Genomic DNA, 21,969 nt, shown 5'->3' on the forward strand with positions numbered 1-21,969 from the left:
GCCAGAGAGGGACTTGAAATGAGAGGAGGGAGGGCCCTGGCCAAAGTTTTCCCTAATCTGGACAATTCCCTAATCTCAAGGCAATCCTCTTTTTCTCATTGTCCTTTAGAAGTGGAAACCGGGGTTCCAGGCCACAGAGATCAAAACACCTGGATCTTGGCTCCATGTTTGGGGCAAGAAGGAGGGGTAGGCCATGGCAATTGAGGAAAAGCAGGACTTTCTTCCCAGACAGACTTTTTTAGCCTCCAATAAAGAAGCCAGAATTCTCTCCTGACCACTCAGATCTTTAGAATCCCCAAGGCCCACTGCCTGGGCCCCTCCCCTGCTAAGGTCCTGCTTCTGACCCTTCTTTCAGAAAACTAAGGTGGGGTGGGGATGGGGTAGAGGAGTGTGGAATCTTAGGTATTGGATTACCCACAGAGGTGCTCCCCATACTCATTCTGGTAGGAGGCGCTGTCCCAATGTGTATATGCTGGAGTGTATCTGACTGATTGGGGGCTCTATATGGTGGTGAGGGTTACACTGGATTTGGGAGACTTCCCCTTTGCATGTCTTTATTTAACAGCTGCTATGTTATGACTCCAGGGGAGACTATGATTCAAAATGTTGTTTATAGGGGACAGCCAGGGGCACCTGTGGAAAGCTGGGAGGCCCAGGCTTGTGGAGCAGGGGTCAGAGGGAGGCAGAGGGGTTTGTTCAGATCATTCAGGAACTCTTCTGTGGTGTTTGCTGGATTGTCATCCCACGGAGGTTTAGGCAGATAGGCCTCTTCAGCTAGGAAGGACCAGGAGCTCAGACTGAGGGGGAAGGAACACTAACAAAGGAGAACCCCTGGTGGGGGAGGAGGGGGAAGTGGAAAGGGGGTAGGGGAAGGGAGTGCTTCACATAGATGAAAAAAAATGTTCAGACACAACAGAAAAGACACAGACATACACAGTTACGTGTGTAAGCTCACATACGCAGACACGCTCCCAGAGACACAAAGAGACTTACTTATTACAGTTTCTTAGGAGCATAGCTAGGAGAGACCACAGAGCTCATCTAGGCTTATGTCCTCATTCCACAGATGAGGAAAGCAAGGCCCAGAGAAGTAAAATGACTTATCGTGGTAGTATATGACACGAAGCAGGATTAGAACCCAGGTTCTCAGATTCCAAAGGCAGTACTCCTTTATTAGGGATCACAGATCCCAGTTAGAAGCAGTATCTCTCTCATTTTACAGAAAGGGAGTTTGAGACTCGATGACATTAAGCGACTTGCTCAAGGTCCCACTGATAGATAGTAAGCATCAGAGTAAAGGCTGTGAACAAAAGCTGCTGGGAATATACCTCTACTTTCTCTTGCGCTCCCCTGGGAGTTCTGAGGCAGATGATGCCTCCATTCCAGGCATACTTCAGGTCGAGAAAGGAAAGGAAACTACTTTACCCAAACTGGGGCCCATCCTAGCCTTATTTTCTTGATAAATAGTTGAAGGAAAGGCTGTTAAGCCTCTTTGTGCTGCTGTACTCTTGTCATTTTTTTTTAGTCATGTCCTACTCTTCATGACCCCATTTGGGGTTTTCTTGGCAAAGATACTGGGATGGTTTGCCATTTCCTTCTCCAGATCATTTTACAGATGAGGAAGCTGAGGCAAACAGGATTAATTGACTTGCTGAGGGTCACACAGCTAATAAGTGTCTGAGACTAGATTTGAACTCAGGTCTTCCTGATTCCAGACCCAATGCTCTATCCACTGTACTACCTAGCTATACTCACTGCTCCCTAACTCCCAAACTCTCCACTTCCCCTAGCTTCCCATGATCATTGCCCCAAACTCCTCTATACTGTCTCAACTCCACTGCTCACCATCTCCCAGCTCAAATTATAGTTCCCCTAACTCCCCCATTCACTGTCCTCCAACTCCCAACATCCCCACTGTCCAATACCTGACTGGTAATTGTTACCCAGTGGGCTAATCTAATACCCCACCATTCCCTAAATCCTTACTCATTATCTCTGATTCTTCCTTACTTTCCTCCAACTCCCCAATCATTGTCACCTGAATGTCCCCCAAAGTCACCCCACTTCCTCCTTCCATTTCCACAATTCCCCAACTCCTCTCCACTGTTTCTCAGCTTCTTCTGCTTGCTACCCCCCAACTCCCATCTCACTCAGTTTCCCCCACTGTTTCCACTGTCCCTCAACTCCTCCCCATTATCGTCCCCAATTCCCAACTATTGTCCTTAATTTTCCAGCTATGCCATTGAATTTAAGCATTGGAGGGGTTCTTAGACACCAGACTGGTTCAACCAATTCCTGACTAAGAATTCTCTCTCCAACACTCCCCAAGAGTGGTCGCCCGACCTCTGCTTGACAACCTCTGGTCTCGTCACTGTAAAGAAGCCTTTCTTTGCTCTGAGCCAAGCTAAATCTGTCTCTGCAGCTTCTAACCACTGCTCTTGAAATACCTGGAAACTGCTTATTCTCTCCCCCTTCCCTCTCTTGATTATTTTCCTCTCCAGATTAAAAGTGGCCAATTCCTTCACCCGATCCTCACGTGGCATGCTCTCCAGCCAGCTCACCATCTTTTGGACATGTTCCATCTTATCAAAGTACTCAGAAAGTGACCCAACCAGAGTAGAATACAGTCATAATAATAATAATAGCCAACATTTATATAGTACTTATTATGCGCCAGGCACTGCACTAAGTGCTTTACAATTATCATCTCATTCGATCCTCACAACTCTTGTATGTAGGTGCTATTGTTATCCCCAATTTACAGATGAGGAAACTGAGGCAGATAGAGGTTAAGTAACTCAGATCCTGCTGACTCCAGGCCCTAAGCTCTATCCACCATACTGCCTCTATTCCCTTCCTCATTCTAGATATTAGTAAACATTTCTTAATTCTGTCACACACTGAATCAGTTCATATAAGTCTTCCCAGGTTTCCCTGAAACCATCCCTCTCTTCGTTTCTCGCAGCACTGTGTGTTCCATTATACTCACATGCCATGATGTGTTCGAATGTTCCTTCATCATGGGTACCTTCTTAGTTTCCAGGTCTTTGCCGCCACAAAGAACTGTTCTAATATTTTTGGACCTCTACATCCTTTCATTCTTTCCTCTCCAGGCTTCACTTCAGAACTTCTACCATGCCCCAGAGCTCGGTACCTCCCCTTCCACCTCCACTCCTTTTCAGGCTCTGTTCATGTGTTATCTAAACCTTAGAGAATGTAAGCTTTTTGAGGTCGGGGACTGTCTTTCTTTCTGCTTCTATTTGTATTCCCAGAATTTAGCACAGGGCCTGGCCCACAGTAAACAGTTAATAAATACTTGTTGACTATTAGATTTTTTGGCTGCCATGTGACACAACTGATTCCATATCCTTTTCACAAAAATGGTCATCTATCCAATCTTCTTTTCTCTTATATTTATTTTTCTAGCCAGCAAGCATTTATTTATTCCCATTCAACTCCCTTCCCCAGTCCTCACCCATTAAGAAGGCAAGAAAAACAAAACCACACATCACAAATATATATAGTCATGCAAAATAAATTCCTGCATTAGATGTTGAAAGAAAGAAAGGAAGGAAGGAAGGAAGGAAGGAAGGAAGGAAGGAAGGAAGGATGGAAGGAAGGAAGGAAAGAATGAAAGAAAGAAGGAAAGAAAGAAAGAAAGGAAGGAAGGAAGGAAGGAAGGAAGGAAGGAAGGAAGGAAGAAAGAAAGAAAGAAAGAAAGAAAGAAAGAAAGAAAGAAAGAAAGAAAGAAAGAAAGAAAGAAAGAAAAGGGAGAGACAAGGAAGGAAGGAAGGAAAGGAGGGAATGAGAGAGGGAGGAAAATATGCTTCAATCTACACTCTGAATCCATCAGCTCTCTAACTTATGGAACAGAGAAGGAAGCAGAGAGACAGGGGGAACAGCCACTCCCAGCAAAGAATCAGTTTGGGTGTCTAAGCAAGAAATAGAATAGTGGAAAAAGAACTGAATTAACCCTCTCAGTGCCTCAGTTTCCTTCTCTGCAAAGAGGAGAAAATCATACATGTACTATCTAGCACAAAAAAGATGCGAAGGAAGCCTTTAAGTACTATAATTTTAGTCCCACCTTTGCCACGTGACCTTGGGCAGGTCTTTTAACCTCCTTCTTCAGTCTTCTTCCCCTTCAGTAAAGGGGTGGGGAGGGTCACTCCAGCCCTTTAAGCTCTAGCAATCTATGATCATCAGTGGTGATGGCAGGAACACTGCCATCTCTCTCTAACTCTCCCTCACACCCTGCTATGGGTGCCTTCCACCACTGTGAGTTCTAGTGAGATCCAAGGACAGGCAAAATAAACTGTCCTCATTCCTCCATACCTTCACAGGGAACAGAAAGATGTCTTTGAAGCTTGAGGGAGAGAGAAAGAGAAAACACAACAATGACCTGGGATCCACACAGAGACCCCTGGATACAATACTCTGGAAGAGACACACCAGACACATAAGCATGGAAACCCATATCCACATAAATCATCATATACTGATCTCCAGTTTTATATTCCAAAGGGGGCACAATGTAGAAGAAAGAGCACAGAATTTGGAGTCCAAAGATTTGGAGAGTGTCCAGAGGAGGGCAACAAGGATGATAAAAGGCCTTGAGTCCAATGTCATCTGAAGATTCCATGAAGGCGAAGGGGATCTTTAGCCTGAACAATAAAAGACTCAAGAGGGACATGATAGCTGGAGCTGAGCCGGTGTTAGTAACCGCTGTACTTTGCCCTGGTCAGGCCACATCTAGGGCTTGGTCTTCAGTTCTGGTTACAGTATTTTAGGAAGGACATTGATAAGCCTGAGAGTACCAGGGAAGGGTGATCTGGATGGTGAGGGGTTGAAATCATGCCATATGAGCATCAGTGAAAGGAACCGGGGATGTTTAGCATTGAGAAGAGTCAAGTCAACAGGCATTTATTAAGTGCCTACTGTCTGCCAGGCACTATACTAAGAGCTCTGGGCATATTAAAAAAAAAGGTAAAAACAAAACAAAACAAAACTCAAAAAACAATCCCTGCTCACAGTTTAATGTGAGAAACAACATACAAACAACTATGTGTGAACAAGATACAAACAGGATAAAATGAAGATGATAAAAAGAGGGAAGACACTGGCATGAAGCAGGATTGGGAAAGGCTTCTTTGTAGCAGGTAAGATTTTATCTGGAACCTTAAGAAAGTCAGAGAAGTCAGAAGATGCAGTTGAGGAGGAAGATCATTCCAGGAATGGAGGAGGTGGGGCGTGGGGGTAACAACCAGGGAAAAGTTATTTTCTAGTATTTTAGTGGCTATCCTGTGAAAAATGGATTAGATATGTTCTCCTTGGCCTCAGAGGATAGAACTGGAAGTAATAGATGTTGTAGTGAAGCAAATTTTGGCTCGACCTCAGGAACAAAACTTTCTAAGAGTTACCGCTATCTGAAAATGGAACAGGCTGCTCCCAGAGGAAGTGAGGTTCCTTCTGCCTAGTTATAGGATCATAGACTTAAGGCAGAGGTTCTTAACCTGGGGCCACAGACCCTCAAGGAGTCCATGGATAGATTTCAGGAGGTCCATGAACTTTATTTCAATATAACTGGTTTCCTTTGTATTGCTATATATTTGATTAATTAAAAACATTCTGATGTCTTAGCTATTCTCAGCAAAACAATGACAAGACAATTCCAAAGGACTTAAGATGGAAAATGCTCTCCATCTCCAGAGAAAGAACTGATGGAGAAAAAATAAAATCAAAACATTCTTAAAAAAACATTCTGAGAAAGGGTTTCACCATAGGCTTCAGGTTGCCAAAGGGGTCTATAAGACCCCCAAAAAAGGTTAAGAACCCCTGACTTAGAGTTTAAAGGGAACTTTGATTCATCTGGTTCATCTCTCACCTCATTTTTATAGTTCAGGAAACCGAGGCTTAGAGAACACAATTAACTCACTCAAGGTCGAATCACCTAGTTAGCAGGACCTCTGACCACAAATTGAACAAAGGTTAGGTAGCCATTTGTCTGGCATTCTGTAGAACGGATTCTTGTCCAGGTGTAGGTTGGACTAGCACAGTGCCTGGCACATAGTAGGCACTTAATAAATGCCTATTGATTGATTGGACTAGATCAGAGGTTCTTAACTCCTTTTATGTCATGGATCTCTTTGCCAGTCTGGTCAAGCCCAAGGATTCCTCCTCAGAATCATTTTTTAAAGGTTCATAATGGAAAGAAATGCTAAATTTTAGTTATAGGTTAGTAAAAATAAAGACATCATTTTTTTTCTCCATCCAAGTTCACAGATTCTCTAGAAATCTATCCAGGTTCAGATCCCCTGGACTAGATTACCTTCTAGCTGCCTTTAAAAACAACAGCAACAGCTAGGTGCTCTATGACTAGATCTCTACTTTTGTACTGACTGCTTTTGTTCTGCACTTTCTATTCTAAAGATTATTAGGCAGCTAGGTGGTGCAAAGATAGACTGCTGGATTTGAAGTTAGGAAGACCTGAGTTCAAATGTTGCCTTAAATACTACTAGCTGTGTGACCTTAAAGCCCTATGAATGCTAGTGATTTTTTTTTTTGCTTTCCATGATACAGAAAACAGAAAAATTAGTTGAAAACTCTGGCTTCCCTCTGTTGTCTATTTTTATTGTCTCATTAGTCCTTAGCGTCAGATTCCGTTCTTTCCCAATACAGTGAAAAGTCCTTATGATCATCCACATTTCACAACCAAGAAAAATGGAGCTCTTAGAAAAAGTAAGAGTGTAGCCCAACTATAGAAATGTTCATACCCTTTGACCCAGTAATACCACTTCTAGGGTTGTATCCCAAAGAAATCACGCAAGCGGGAAAAGGACCCATATGTACAAGAATATTTATAGCAGCTCTCTTTGTGGTAGCCAAGAATTGGAAAGCAAAGGGATGCCCATCAATTGGGGAATGGCTGAACAAGCTGTGGTATATGAAGGTGATGGAATACTATTGTGCCATAAGAAATGGGGATGATGCAGACTTCATAACAACCTGGAAAAACCTACACGACATAATGCTGAGTGAGCGGAGCAGAGCCAGGAGAACGTTGTGCACAGCCACAGATATGTGGATTCCGTGAGGACCAACCCTGACATACTGCGCTTCTCTCAGCAACCTAAAGGGGCAAGGACAACTCCAGGGGACTCACTTATGGAGAATGCTATCTTCATTCAGAGAAAGAACTGCGAAGTTTGAATACAGACTGAGGCACACTACATGCTCGCCTTTTCTGCTTCTCTTTTGTTTTTGGTTTTGGGGGTTTTTTTTTTGTTTTGTTTTTTTTGGTTCTGATTCTTCTTTCTCATGATTCATTCCATTGGTCAAAATTCTTATCCACGACTTGACTAGAGCATAAATTAATTCAATGCGAAGTTATACATGACAGTTATATGAGACTTCATGCCGTCTTGGGGCGGGAGGGGGGAGGGAGGGGAGAAAAACTGGAACTCAAAACTATGTAGAACCGTGTGTGATAAACTAAAAATAAATAAAGGAAAAAAAAAAAAAAAGAGTGTAGCCCAAGCTCCCACATGGAGTTAGTGGAAGAGCTGGAGTCCAGAATGAGATCTCCTGATTCCCAAGGCACCACACTGCCTCAAGCAGCTAGTAATTCTCCCTCAGCAGACAAAAGGGTTCCTTTGGGCTGCTGTTTTGTGATGTCACCCCTGATCCCCATGGTCCCTGAAATCATCTAGATCATTATAGATCCTCCCAAATTATCTTCTCCCAAGGAGGCACTTCAGTTTAACGGATGGAATGCCAGGCTTGAAGTTAGGAGACCTGGATTCAAATCCTGCCTGACATATTTACCAACTGTATGATCACAGATAAGACACAAATTCTCAAAATCTCAGCTTCCTTATCTGTAAAACTGGCATAACAGCACTTGTATTAATAACCACAGGACCTTAGAAGATAGTAGCTCTAAACAACAGATATTATTGCTGGCAAATTTGCACCTCCTGCTCCTATAATCCCAGTGATTCAGAGCCAATGCCTCCCAGGTAGACAGCCCCCTCCCCTTTTATCTTTTTCTAAATTTTTGTCCTCCATTACAACTCTTCAGTTCCTTTCCTCCCCTGCCTCTCTTTTGCATTACGCCCTATGGAGTTCCTGCTCAATTGTTAATAAACTTCCTTCCATCTTAGATCTCTTATTTCATGGATACTTCGCTCTCTACAGAATATTGTATCTCTGGGCAACCTCTCCAGTGATAGTTGCTCATTCTTTCATGTTCCATGATATGCTGGGGATGGGAGGATGAACTGGTTTTTACACCCTGCTCCCTCTAACACTATAACTGAGAAATCTCTCTTTCCCTAAGAGCCACTCTGTCTATCTATGTCATCTTGTCCAGATCTTTGTTACTGTAATCAAACCACCAAGTCATTCTTTTTAAAAATTGGTTTACACTCTTTTTAAAAAACTATTTTATTAATGCTTACTTGTAAACCATATCCCTTCCCAATGACCCTACTCTGCCTTGCAACAAAGAAGTACAATTAAATCAAATCAACACATTGATCGTGTTTGAAGATATATGCCTTGTTCCTCATCTATAGTCCACCACTTTTTTTTGGAAAAGCAGGAGGCATGCTTCACCCTCAGTCCTTTCTTGCAAGTTTTTCTCTCCAAACTAACCTTTGTTCTTGTACTTATATACACCCAAATCATATGTTGATAAGCACCTTGGCCTCCCAGTTCATTGGCATTCTTACCTCCCATGACGTATAGCTCCATTCTATTTCAGCCACCCACGGTCAATACTTTAGCTCACCACCATCCATAAGTGGGACACCTCATTGATTCTGACCTCAGATATTCTACTCTCTGATTATAATCTCCTATGTTGCCATCTTTCCTTCTACTTCACTAATCCTAAACTTATTCCTTACCTTCACTACAATCTTAAGAACCTTTATTCTCCTCCCAGTCCAGCATACCTGCCCTGGTTGCATTTTGGCACTTCCTTTCTACATAGTTGTGGCTAACTATCTGCTGTCCTCCATCTTTGACTCCTATGTCCCCTTATCCTCCTTTTGGTCCTCAGCTCTGAATCACGGCCCCACCCCCACCCTTCACACATCACCATCACCTGCTTTCTCTTCTACAATCTTAAGAACCTTCATTCTCCTCTCTGTCCAGCATACCTGCGCTGGTTGCACTTTGGTACTTCCTTGTCTGATGCCTCCAAACACGGCCAGCTCTCTCCTCTCCCTCATCCTTAGAAACTCTTCATTTGTCCTACCATCCTTTCAAGCTGTCATAGCTCAAGCTAACTCTTTCCTTTTACTACTAAACTCCTAGAAAGCATCATCTACACTCTCTGCCTCCACTCTCTTGACAACCTGTTAACTGCTAAATCCAACAACTTTTTTCTCTCCCTCAGAAGTTTTTGAAGCTATGAACTACACCTTCTTCCTGGTTATTCTCTCCTCTGACTTTTCTGACACTGTTCTCTTCTGTATATCACACTAGTTGCTTCTTTTTAGTCACCTTTATTGGATCTTTATCTATTCCCTCATCCCTTCCCGTGGGTGTTCCCTAGAGCTTGGTCCCTGGTCCTTTTCTCTTCATTCTCTTGGGGTGAGAAGCACAGATCTGACCATTTCCTCATTTTCCTCCTGGCTGCACTCAGTTTGGACTTTCTTCTCCACCATTCTTCTAGGAACCTCATCATTGGGAAATCTCATCATCCTTTAAGACCCAATCAGCCTTGATACTCACACCTTGTCAGTCCCCTCCACCACTCTGATTGAAGGGTAGTTCCTGGCAGGACAGATATTGACTTCTTCACCATGCCCCACCCCATTTTTTCAGCTTTGTTTTGGGTGCTTCCCCTATAAGATCGTAAGCTCCTTGAGGGCAGAGACTGTCTTTTGCCTTTCTTTGTATCCTCAGCACAGTGTCTGGTATAGAAGGTATTTAATAAAAATAATAAATGTAAAAAAATAATAAATGTTTATTGACTTTATTATTGATGGACATCACTCCCCTCCTCAATAAACTCTAGTGTTTCCCTATTACCTTAGAAAATTGAACCACTACCATTTGATTTGTCTTAAGAAGATTCTGAAAATTACTTGACAAGATAAGGTACTTTCTTGAGCTGAACTGCCACTGCAGAGAGCAAAACTCCATCGGGCGGGCCACATCATTCAAATGCCAAAATGTACATTTGCCTAAAAGACTATTTTACAGAGAGATCACACAAGGCAAGCACTCACACAGAGGACAAAAGAATCCATACAAGGACATTCTCAAGATCTCTCCGAAGAACTTTGGAATCCATCATGAGACATGGGAGACACTGGCACTGTCCAGTCTGATGTGCCTGCATCCAAGAAGGTGCTATGCTCTATGAACAAATCAAAATTTCAATAGTTCAAAAGAAATGTGAAATGTGCAAATTTCGATATCTCCATCCCAAATATTCACATGGATTATTTGTGCCTGAGCTTATATTGGTCTGACCAGCCACAGGTGAATACACTGTACATTGACCTCCACATCTTGATGTCATTTTGGTCATCTGAGTACAAAGGACAACGATGAAAGAATAATTACTTCTAACTCTTCCTATAAACTATTCACAATCCAATACTTTCTTACTCTTCCAGGTTTATTACACTACTCCCCTTCAGGAATTTTATGGTCCAAGTCAAACTGGCTTTCTATTCCTCACACATGATGCTCTATTTCCAGTCGTCAGCACTGGCTATCTCCCACTCATGAAATGTTCTCCCTCCTCACCTCTGACTCTTAGATTCCCTGCTTCACCAAGGCTCAACTCTTGAGCAGGGGAATGACAGGGTACCCTCAAGAATATTGTTTTAAAAGCTGAGTGGAACTTCTACATGAAGCCTTTGCTGATACCCCTGGCTACTAGTGCCTTTTCCTCAGAATATCTTTTAACTATTTTATGTCTATTTTGAATCTGCTTATATGGGTGTGTCACAAACCTTAAAGTGCTATATAATGCTAGTTGTTGTAGTTATATGGATGACTCCAGAATCTAGATATCCAGCCTCTCTCTCTCCTTTGAACTCTAGCTACAGATGTCAATTGCCTACTAGATGTCTCCTGCAGATCCTGTAGGGAGTTCCAACTCAGCTTATCCAAACAAAATTCATTATCATTCCCCCCAAAATTCTCCCAACTTCCTATTACTATTAAGTCTACTACTACCCTTCAGGTGTCTCAGGTTTATGACTTCAGAATTAACTTTGACTTTTTCCTCTTCCTCACCCCCAAATCAAATTATTTGCCACATTTATTGATTCTGTCTGCCCATCTCATATATGATCTAATATCCTAATTTAGGGCCTCATCATCTCTCAGACTACTAAAATAGTTTGACTAATTCCCTTGCTTCTGGTTTCTTCTTTCTTAATAATAACTGGAATTTATGCTTAAAAATGCTTTACATACAGTATCTCATTTAAGCCTCACAATCAATCTGTGAGACAGGTATTATTCACATTTTTCAGCTATGAAAACTGAGAGTGAGGTAAAGTGACTTGCCCCATATCTGAGACAAGACTTGAACCCATGTCTTCTTGGCTCCAAGTAGAGTACTCTCTCCACTACACCTCTGTGTCTCCCTTCAAACCATGTGCCTTCACACACCCCTTAAAACAATCTTTCTGAGGCACCAAGTCAGTCCTCTGCTAAAAATCTTCAGTGACCCCCCCCCCCCATTACTCAAAGGACAAGATACAAACACTTTAGCCTGGAATTTAAAGTTCTCCACACACTTTGGCTCCCACCGACCTTTCCAGGACTTCCCAAACCCAGAGCCACTCGCTGCCCCCCAACCCTCACCCCCAACCAGAAATTTCCTCCAGGGTAGTCCCTGCTGAGGGCTGAATCAAAGCGACAAATGTAGGGACCAAGTTAATCTCAGCTCTGCTCCGTAAAGAGTGGAAGGTCCGGGCAGGGGGAACACAGAAAAACTGACATTTAGGGGCTACTCACTCCCGTAATACACACTCATGTTCACTCACTCACACCAAAATAGTCACACACACACACACAGAGTCACACATTCACACAGTCTCACACATTAACATATATACACATAGACTCATAGAGTGAGCTGGAAGAGATTTTGAACTGTTTTTAGTTCAACAACACACATTCACACTCGGCCTATTCACTAACCAACCCCGCAATGCCCGACCCTTCCCCCATCTCTTTCTCTCTTATGGGTGGGAAAATACGGGGAGGGGGCAGAGCCCCTAGAGAAAAGCCCATTGCCTGTTCCACCTGGCCTGATGGGGGCTCAAGCCCAACAACCGCCCCCCCCCCACCCCATTCCCCATCCCGAGAGGCAGGGAAAGAGAAATTCCCCAGTTTCTCAGCCAGAACCGCTTCCTCCCACCCCGCCTCCACCCCAACCCTCAGGGCTTTCTGCCTGCACGGGACCCCAGTTTAAGCCACTCACCTCTTCCCCTCCCCGCCCCGCCCCGCCCCGCTCCCGCCCCCGCCTGGCCCGCTCAGCCGAAAAGCTACCACGGGGACGCTCAAGGTGACAGGACCGACCCAGAGCCACAAGACTCGGCCTGAGCACTAGCTGGTGGCTAGGCGGTGGGAGAGGGGGTGAGGCTGAGGTCACTGAGCTGCCATAGGTCCCAAAGATCACCCCTCCTGGAAGACGATTCCCCTTCCTCCCACCCCACCCCCCAAACTGTGTATGCCTCTGACCCTATCTATAGCCTGGATACTTTTCGGGGAGGCAGTTTGAAGTTATCAGTAATTAAGCACGAGACCAAGAATCAGGCAACCTGGGTTCAAATTCTGACTGCTACTTAGTAGCAGAACAGACTGTGAGGCAGTGGAAAACTGTGGATTTGGAGTCCTAAGACCTAGGCATCCGAGCTCTGTCGCTACCATGCGTCTTTGAGTTAGTCTGGACCTCAGTTTCCTCATCTGTAAAACAGCGGGTTTGGGCTCTACGAAGCCTAACGTCCCTCCCAGTTCTAATATTCTGTGCCCTCGTGAGGGATTGTGCGATTGTGAGCAAGTCCCTTAACCTTTCTAAGTCTGTTTCCTCATTGGTACAATGGGGACAGTAACACACGCTTTGTAAGCTTTAAAGCACTTACAGAAACATAAGGCGATGCTTTTATGGAGGGGTGTCAAGGATGGGGGGGAGGGGTGTCATGGATGGGAGGGTCGGGGTGGGTTGAGTAGCTTCTTCTGAATACGGCTGTTTCCACCCTCTCCCTTCTTGCTGGTTCCCACCTCCCGCCCCACTCCCACCCTCCGAGCCAAAAAGAAAGGAAAAAAAAGCACCTAGGAGAGCCCACAAGAGGCCTGTGGAGGAAGGAGCCCAGGCCAGGCTCACAGGAGGTTGGGGCCCAAGAGCCCACCCGGGTTGAAGCTGAATGCAGTTAAATTAGGGGAAGCCTGAAGACCTCACAGCCAGAGAGGGAAGGAAACGCTGGGCAGCGGAGGGAGAGGGTGGGAGGGACCGTGAGAGAAGGGCGCTGGTTTTGTTTTAGTCTACGAACTTCGACTTGGGGGTAAGGAATAGCTCTCTCCACCTCTCTCCCTCTCCCCCACCCAAAGCTAGCTACATGCACGTTTCTGTCCAGGTGAGAGGAGGCGGTGGCGGCCCTGGGCAGAGGATGGGATGAGGGAAAGCTCCGAGTGATCTTTTGCCAGGCCCCGGAGGGGATAGGGGGAGCCTCTGCTCTGGACCAGCCGATCTTGGGGGCGGGGGTGGGTGAGTGGCACAGAGTGGAGTAGGAGCCAGGAATGGAAGGCAGTGGGGGCAGCCTGAGCCCATCACAGGAACCTGGAGAAGGGGCAGAGAACTGAGCGCAGAGCCAAAGTGTAATGCGGGCGCAGAGGAAGCTGGAGGGATGGGAACCCACAGAAAAGCCAGGAGCTGGGACGGGGTGCAGGAAACTGAGGGAGAGCATGGGAAAGAGGGCAGGTATGGGAGTCAAGTGAGAGAGCAAGGAAGAATCCTAAGCCTGGAGAGGAGACATCATCCAAGAGAGGGGGTAGGGCAAAGCCGAATTCGGAGGCCAAAAGGAACTGGAGAGGAGCAGGAATATGGGAGTCAAGAGCTGGAGCCTAGTGAGGGAGAAGGAGCAGGAAGTGGCGCCCAAGCCGGCCTGCAGAACCCTATACAGGAGAGAAGGCAGGAATGGGAGCGGGAGAAGAGCTAGATTCGGCTATGATCAGGGAGCCTGAGGGAGCAGGAACAAGGGACCCTGGGAACAGGGATGAAAATAGGGAGCAGGAGCCTGGTGCAAAAAGGGAGAGCAGAAATGAGAGTCAGAAAAATGCTGAGGGGGAATAGAGTGAAAGCAACGGAGGGAGGGAGGCAGGAGAAGCACCACTGCTGGCATCGGGTGGGATTCCGAAAGAGGGAGTCCAAAGAAATGACAGAAGCCTGAGCAGGAGTCCCAAGAAGAGAAGGAAACTGGGGTCTGAGGCCAAGAAGAAAAGGGCTCTCTCTTGGCCTCCAAGGAGGGTTTCATTCATTATGGGGGCAATTTAGGACGTACAAAAGGACCGAGGGTTTGCTTCCTTTAGTACCAGCATTTCAAGGTTCCAGACTTGAGTTCTGGGAGACTTTCTGGGAAAGGCCTTGGCCCATGGTAGGCACTTAGTAAATATTTATTAATTGATCAATGAATAAAGACCTAGATCTGGGTCCCTGCCTGTACTCCATCCGTACTTCTCTTCCCCTTCCCCCGCCCCCATTACACCCGTTCCAGTCCATTCCCCAACCCCAGTCTCGCCCAGCAATGCTCCCTGGCCAGCCGTGTGTTCCCAACCTGCCACCCACCCTGCCCCCTCGCCAATACTTTCAGAGACACCCCCTTCCTTATGTACCCTCGAAGGAGGCCTCTGAAACCGCAGGAGTCTGAGCCCCAAGGCTGGAGCTGAAAGTGGGCAGGTGTGTATGTGTGAGTGTGAACGTAGTAGAGCATGTGTGCTTGTGGATTTGGGCGTGTATCTCTGTAGGTGCTATTTGCTAAAGAGGAAAAGAAAGCTTATTTCATGTTTTAAAATGCAAAGACATCATACTGTCTTATAGAGAGGCTCCAGACTTTAGAGTTTAGAGCTCACATGGCCTTGGAGCTGCTGTCCAACATTAAAACCACAAAGACAGATGAAGAGCTGTCTCAGTCAGGGTCCTTCCACACACAAACAGACCCTAAGACAGCCTGACAGATAGTCACACCCCAAAATCAAAATATATGGACATAAGCACTAGTCCATCACTTACTGACTGTAGTCCCAGAAGAAAGGCCAAGGAAAGTCCCTGGAGATAAGCACCGAATAGAGATGGGCACCCAATATGGAAACATACGACAGGGACCCAGTTCCAAATCCCCCAAACAGCCTAGAATCTCTACTGTTTGTTGCCAGCCAATCTCACAGGTTATAGGAAGAATTAAGAGGTCTTCTTTCCTTGTTCCCTACCTTCTCTTCTCTGCCAATTCTCTTAACCTTCCCACTTTCTGCCAAGGGAAAGAAGGCCCAGGGTGCAGACAGTGGGCTGGGAACAAAGGATTGCACTGGAGCCCCTCTCCAAGGCTGGGGGTGGGACTCTTCCCAGAGATTCCAGGCCAGGGACCCAGTCTTCAGGTGCTAAGTGAGTCTGATAAAGATCTTTTCCCTTCAAATGTCTCACCAAGCAGGGACCCCACCCACCAAAGACCTGCCAAGATGCAGCAGCAAATAAATCCTCAGGGGACCCAGGGCCTGGGCCCTGGGCTTTGGCAGAACAAGAAGTTGGTTCTCAAGTCCTCCTATTAACTTTGTTCTGCTTTCCTGAATCATGTGCATGGGAGTATGGGGTGCATGGGTGCATGTTGGTGGGGAGGGAGATAATTTCTATACCAGGCCTGGAGACCCCATCCTCCTTTCTCTTTCTCTTAAGAAGGGCAGACCATTCCCTCCCAGATAGCCCCCCCCTGAGGAGGGGGAAGGTGCTCTGGACAGGGCATTTGAGTTTCTCCTGTACTTTCCCCAAATTTCCTGGGCTCCAAAGGACTAGCAGGGAACTTGATACTTTTCTCAGGAGGCTAAACCCCTGAGCTGATGATTCCCGGCCCTTGGTAAGTGACTGATCATAGGTGGTGACCATAGTCATAAGGATGAGAATTCTCCCTTCAAACAGTAACATACAATGCTTTCTGTCACATTAACACTTCATCAAAACATTTCTACATTGTGTAGGAGTGTTCCTATTAACGAGGGAACAGAACTCTTCCCAAATCCCCTCCGTCCCCAACCAGGCCCTGTGCCCCTAGGACACTCATACTGTTGCTAAGGAAATCTTTCAGGGATCTGGTTTCTTTCCTGTCTTTCCAGTCAGTCAATGAACCCAAAGCTCCCTATCCCCAACTTCCCTTCCCAACCCCCTCTCATCTCCTCAGGGCCTGACTCCTCTCTGGGCCTGACCCTACTTAGTTTCATCCAAGCCCAGAATTTTCCACTGCTGGACTGAGCCTGAAATGGTCCCATTTCTCACCTGGAACAGATTCAGGTGTAACCCACCTTTTCTCCTACCCCCTGGGCTGAAACTGGGTTTCCCAGAGAGAACAAGTGAAGGACAAATCCAACTGGGAATTCACTTGATTTGAAAAACAAATAGAGTCCAATCCTCTGGGAGAGAGGGAGGGAGGGTAGGAAGAAGAAAAGAGCAATGGCTTCCCTTTTAAATTATGTTCCTCTGCCTAGGCAGGTAAAGGAAAAATGTGAGTCCCAGCTCCTCTCACCTCCTTCCTATTCATTCCACTTTAGGCAAAACACTCTTCTCCCTAGATCTTATGCTTCTTTCCAATTTAGTATTTCTCCTTTTAAAGTGAACTCTTCTCCCCACTGTCCTGCTACTTTTCTCCTTTCCCTTCTTCCTAACATCTCACACTTCCTTCTCCCTGCCCCTTGTCCCCTCTACACTCCACTCCCCTCCTCTACCAGCTCTCCTTTCCCTTTCCTTTCTTCTCCTATGCTTCCGCTAACCACGACCACACTTTTCCGCTTTTCTCGTCTCCCCAAGCCATTCTCTTCCATCACTTTAACCCTCCCTCTTCTCCCTCCTATGGTCCCTCCCTTCTTGATCTGGCTTGGGGCACCCCCCCTTTTTACCTCCTTGATCTGCAGCTGCTGTCATAGCCCTACCCTTGACTCTCCCAGACAGAAACATAAAGAAGGAGGTTATTCTGCAATCCCCAACAGGCGCACAACACTCCCCACACACACATCAACCCTCAAAATTGGCCAGAATTAAAAAGCTGTTGGTCAGTAGGGAGTGGAGAAATGACCTCTGCCTTGTGGAGGAGCCCCTGTGGCCCTCCTTTATAACTCAGAAATCTCTGAAATCTGCTGGGAATCCCACCCCCATCCCCTGAGGAAACTGAGAAGTGACTTAACTAGTTCTGCAAATTAATTCCAGAGACAGAAAATCGATGCAGCCCCACCCAGCAACCCCTGGGAGAGTCGAGCAGCCCCCCTGGGGCCCAGCCCTCAGTTTCAGCCAGACTTAGGCCAGCACCCTACTTCCAGCACCCAGTGCATGCTGCTCCCCTCCCCCCAACCTTTACAGAGAACCTGGCTGTAATATTTCTTACAGAGTTCCTTCTGGCAGACCCCTCCTTACAGTACCCCTTGGCCCAAGCCTCTAGACCACCGCACCCGCATTGTGTCTTCCCTCCAACCTAATAGTGATCTATTGGGTTTTTAAATGCCTCGGTACAGCGCCAAGTAGGGGGGAGGAGGACACAAGAGGATCAGGGCCTGGAGGCAAGCAGTGTACTTGGGTTGGGGAAGGTGAGGTGAGCAAGCAACCCCGATGCTGCGAACAAGGGCTTCGATCCATGACTTCAGCTCTGAGGGAGGATTCAACACTGGGCCGAGCACTGGAAAGCTCTGGGGCTTAGAACAGTCCTGGTTACTTCTCCCAAAGGCTGGTCCCAAGTCCCAGCTGGGGTAGGGGCTTCCTGCCTATGAGCTAGGTGCCCGAGGCACTGGCCTCCCCTGTCTAAACCGTCCTTGAGCTGATTCCCTACCTTTCTTGATCACGGACTGATCCAGGAGGCTCATCCCAGTGTCGTCCACGGCCTGGTGCGGGAGGAAAGAACCCAGGTGGGGAAGGGGCCAGGCCTGGCTGGTCATCTCCCAGCCCCTCCAAAACCCACCATCCACCCCAGTCGGGGCTTGGGTGGGAGAAAACGTGCAGGGTCAAGAGAAAGAGCCCAGGCTGGGGGCGGGGATGGGGGGGAAGAAGCATATTTAAGGGGAGACAGACGCTGGGAAGACAGTCGCCAGCCCAATGAGGCCGAGAGAGTCGATGGGGTGAAGGGCATGGGATTAGCCAGACCCAAAGAGTAGCTCTCAAAGGAAACCAGGAAGGGTAGCAGCGGCTGAGACTGTGGAACAGGGGAAAGGAAAAAAAGTGTGGGTCCAGGACTAAGGAACAAGTTGGAGAATGGGATTCTGAGCGAAAAAAGGAAAGGATTTGAAAAATAGATCAGATAGCGGGATCAAGGTGAAAGGAGCTGGGGCGGAGTGGTAGAGAGAGGGGATTCCGAGTCCGGCAGGGAGAAGCTGAGGGTAGCAAAATGACCGGGCATAGAGAGCTGACTAGACAGCCCGCGATCCGGGGCTGCAGCTGGCTGGAGAGCTGGAAGGGTGAGTGGGATTGCTTGGTTGGGGAGGCAGCCGCAGGAGGACTGGATTTCTAAGCAGGGGAGGGTCAGGTTGGGCCGAAAAGGTGCCAGATGGGGGATACCGAAAGGGATAGGTTGGAGGAAGGCTCGGTCAACTTTGGTAACCCTCGCCTGAAGGGTTGAGAAGGAAAATAAAAAGAGAAGTATTTAAAACCATGAATGTTGGCGACTCAGATTCTGAGCCCAGATAATAATTTGCCTGCCGGGGACAGGGGGGATTCGGGTGCTGACAAAGTGTGGGCGTCATAGCGGAGTTGAGCGATCAAGCTTAGGGTGGGTCCCAGGCCCTGGCCCACAGCTGCGTAGTCCGCACGCGATATTCCCCCCCGGGTTAGACTTATCCTGCTGCTACCCGTTCCGGCTGGGCAGACACGGGAAGATCATTAACTCAGAGCGGTTTGGGAGCAGAGGATCGAGAGAAAGAGAGAGAGAGAGAGAGAGAGAGAGAGAGAGAGAGAGAGAGAGAGAGAGAGAGAGAGAGAGAGAGAGAGAGAGAGAGAGAGAAAGAGAGAGAGCACTGGAAGTCCTCTAACCCGGGATCCACAAAAAGTTGTCTGGGAGAAACTTCCTAATCTTGTTCTGGGCATCGTAAGAGACCTCGGCTGGAGCCTGACGGTTTTTCTCTTGTTCCCAGTCCCTGTCCTACACTGCCCGCACTTCTCTGGGTCCCGTTCCTGTACCCAGTTCTATAACTTTACGTCCAGGTCTCCTAGAGGCCTTTCTCCAGATCAGCGTCGCCAGGCCTTTTCCCTGGTCCTGTTCCTATCCTGCTCCCTGTCGGTCATCATTCCCCAGTGAGCCTCCTCCAGGTCTTCCAGAACTTGCAGAGCATCTCTCTCGGGCCTGTCCGATCCAGGACTTTTTCCCCGTTACTGGGTCCTTTTGGGGTGACCCCTGCTTTCTCCCCATCCTCTTTCCCAGGTGCCACCCCTGTTTGTGCCTCTCCTCCGTCCTGGTGCTTGCTGGGCCTTTCCCTGTCCAGTTGTGTTCCTACTGGGCCTTTCTCTCGGTACTACCCTGTCTTCATACTAGCCGTCTCTTCCCCCGCCCTAGTTTCTGCAGGGGATCTCCCGGTTTCCCTCCTGACCCATTCGGTCCCTCTGGGCCCTCACCTGGAGATCCTCCAAGCCGTGATGGGCTGCCAGCCCATGCAGGCCAAGCGGCCCGTCCGCCAGGCCGTGCGCTCCGTCCGCCAGGCCATGCAGGAGACGGGGAACACCTGGGTAATCCCGGCGAGGGTCCAGGCCCAGGGCTCGATGAGTCTGGGCCAGGAGGCCCTGTTCGTCCTGGCGGCCGCCGCGGGGGGAAGGCCATGCGGGCTGCTGGTGCTGGTGCGGGTGCGGATGCTGGTGGAGCGTCCCAAGGCCACTATAGGGCTCGCCTAGGTGGGGGAAAGCCGTCTCCTGTGTTTGACCGTAGGGCAACGGCGGCTGCGGGTAGGGTGGCGGAAAGTAGGGTGGCTGGAAGTCCGAGGCAGGCGTGTGGCACAGAGGGGGAGCCGCCGCCGCCGAGAAGGCCGCCTGGCTAAGGGAGGAGAGCTGCGACAGGCGCCCCCCGCCAGTCGCGCCGTTCAGCCCATCCGGACGGTCCTGTGTAACCAGGAGAGAAAGTCTGAGAGTTGGACAGACCGAAGGGACCGACAGAGGAGCGAGTCTCAGTCAGGTCGGGCCCCCAGCCCAGGTCCACCTCCGCTCCCAGTCCTGGGCCCAATCTAAGCCTTTTATTAGCCACAGCGAGACCCAGAAACAAAGTCAGAAAAGACCACCGGAGGGAAAGTAGAAAATTAACCAGAGCGGAGGGCTAGAATTTATCCGAATCGAATAATCGAGCATCAATTTAGTTGAACATCAAAGACAAAAAGGATTAAACAAATCGAAACAACAAGAATCAAGTCCTGCCCTCTCCCCCCCACCCCCAAACATACAAACTCTCCTTTCCGGGTCGCTGCCCTAGGGGCCCTCTCGAGTATAGTGCCTCCAGGGCCCCCGGGTGGTGAAGGGTTGGTGGAGGGGTGTAATAAAGGAGGTGGGATGCCCCAACCCCTGACTCCTCACTCCTCTCTCCTCATTCCTCTCCTCCCCCTACTTTTTTCGCCCCCGGGGCCCCAGCGCCAGTCTTTCCCCAAACCCAGGGGCCGATCTCCAAACATTTGTCTCAAAGACCTAACCCCGAACCTCCAGCGGGTTCCCCAGTCTCTCCTAGCCTGCAGTCAGAGAGGGTAATCAGCCAGCACCCCACCTTTGGGGACTGTAGAAGCCCCGCGCTTCACCCGCCGAGATTTCGTTTTTGTCGGGGGAGCGGGCTGGGAGTACGAATTGGCTCTGAGTGTCAGGACTGTCCCGTGCAGAGCTGTAGCCCCGGACTTCCCCCGCCCCAGACCCCCAGGTCCAGTTGACGTATCCTGGTGTTTTCACTGCCCCCCACCCCCACCCCAACCCCGTGTAGGACTCACCATCGCGGAATAAGTATGAACCAGCATGGGTGCTGGAGGGCTAGAGGCGGCGGCCCGAGGGACAGCGGGGCCTCACGGAAGGGAATGACAGACAGATGGCTTGACAGACGGACTGAGGACCCTTCAGTGCCGAGTCCCGGAGCTCCGGAGTCTGCGCGGCCGGACAGGGGTGGGCGCCAGGAGCAGCCCCTCGGAGTGGGCTCCTCAATGTCCGGACCCCCCGCTGAGAGCCATGGGGCGCTGGGGGGGGCCCGGCAAGCGGGGTAATGAGGGCAGGGAAATGGGCAGGGGGCCACAAGGGGGCTGAGCTGGGATAGCCTGAGCAGGGCGGGAGGAGGAGGAGGAAGAGGAGGAGGATTCCAGTTGGAAAAGTCTTTCAGGTCGTTCTCATCTCCCAGTCCTTCTCCCTCTGAGCCCAGACCAGCTCCATGCGCTTCAGTTATATGGGCGGGAGCGCGCAGGGGGGCGCCGGGGGCGCGCATTAAAGAGACAGTCCGGGGGCTTTAGCTTAGGTCTTTTCTATGTCCCCAGGGAGATGGGTAGGTGGGGAGGGGGGGGGGGACAGTGTAGAGGGGTCTTTGTCAAGGGAGGGGAGATTCTACCTGGTTTCTAAAGGGTGGCACCAGAGCATGTGCCACTCGGGACAGTCTACACTAAACAGACCCTCAGTGCTTCTCCGTATATTGACTTCACTCTCAGCAGCTTTCTCCTGGGTATGGCATCTTTCCCACCTCTCCTGGAGTCCTAGGCTTCCCTCTTTCTCAGCCTGGGATCTGAAGAACAGAGGTCCTGGAGCCAGGGCGGCTG

General features: G+C 48.5%; 1 protein-coding gene across 1 annotated transcript in view; it reads right to left on the bottom strand.

Annotated features, from left to right (window-relative positions):
• The window catches only part of TFAP2E (transcription factor AP-2 epsilon), a 38,604-nt gene extending 17,415 nt beyond the window's left edge, over positions 1 to 21,189 (bottom strand). The window contains exons 1-3 of the mRNA XM_036746672.1: positions 21,163 to 21,189; positions 19,823 to 20,299; positions 18,051 to 18,102 (exon numbers count right to left, since the gene is read on the bottom strand). Of these exons, the coding sequence (XP_036602567.1) occupies positions 18,051 to 18,102; positions 19,823 to 20,299; positions 21,163 to 21,189 (556 nt within the window). The remainder of the gene's footprint in view (positions 1 to 18,050; positions 18,103 to 19,822; positions 20,300 to 21,162) is intronic.
• Between the last annotated feature and the right edge of the window lie 780 nt (positions 21,190 to 21,969).

Source organism: Trichosurus vulpecula, chromosome 2, assembly GCF_011100635.1.
Source record: "Trichosurus vulpecula isolate mTriVul1 chromosome 2, mTriVul1.pri, whole genome shotgun sequence".
Classification (NCBI taxonomy): domain Eukaryota; kingdom Metazoa; phylum Chordata; class Mammalia; order Diprotodontia; family Phalangeridae; genus Trichosurus; species Trichosurus vulpecula.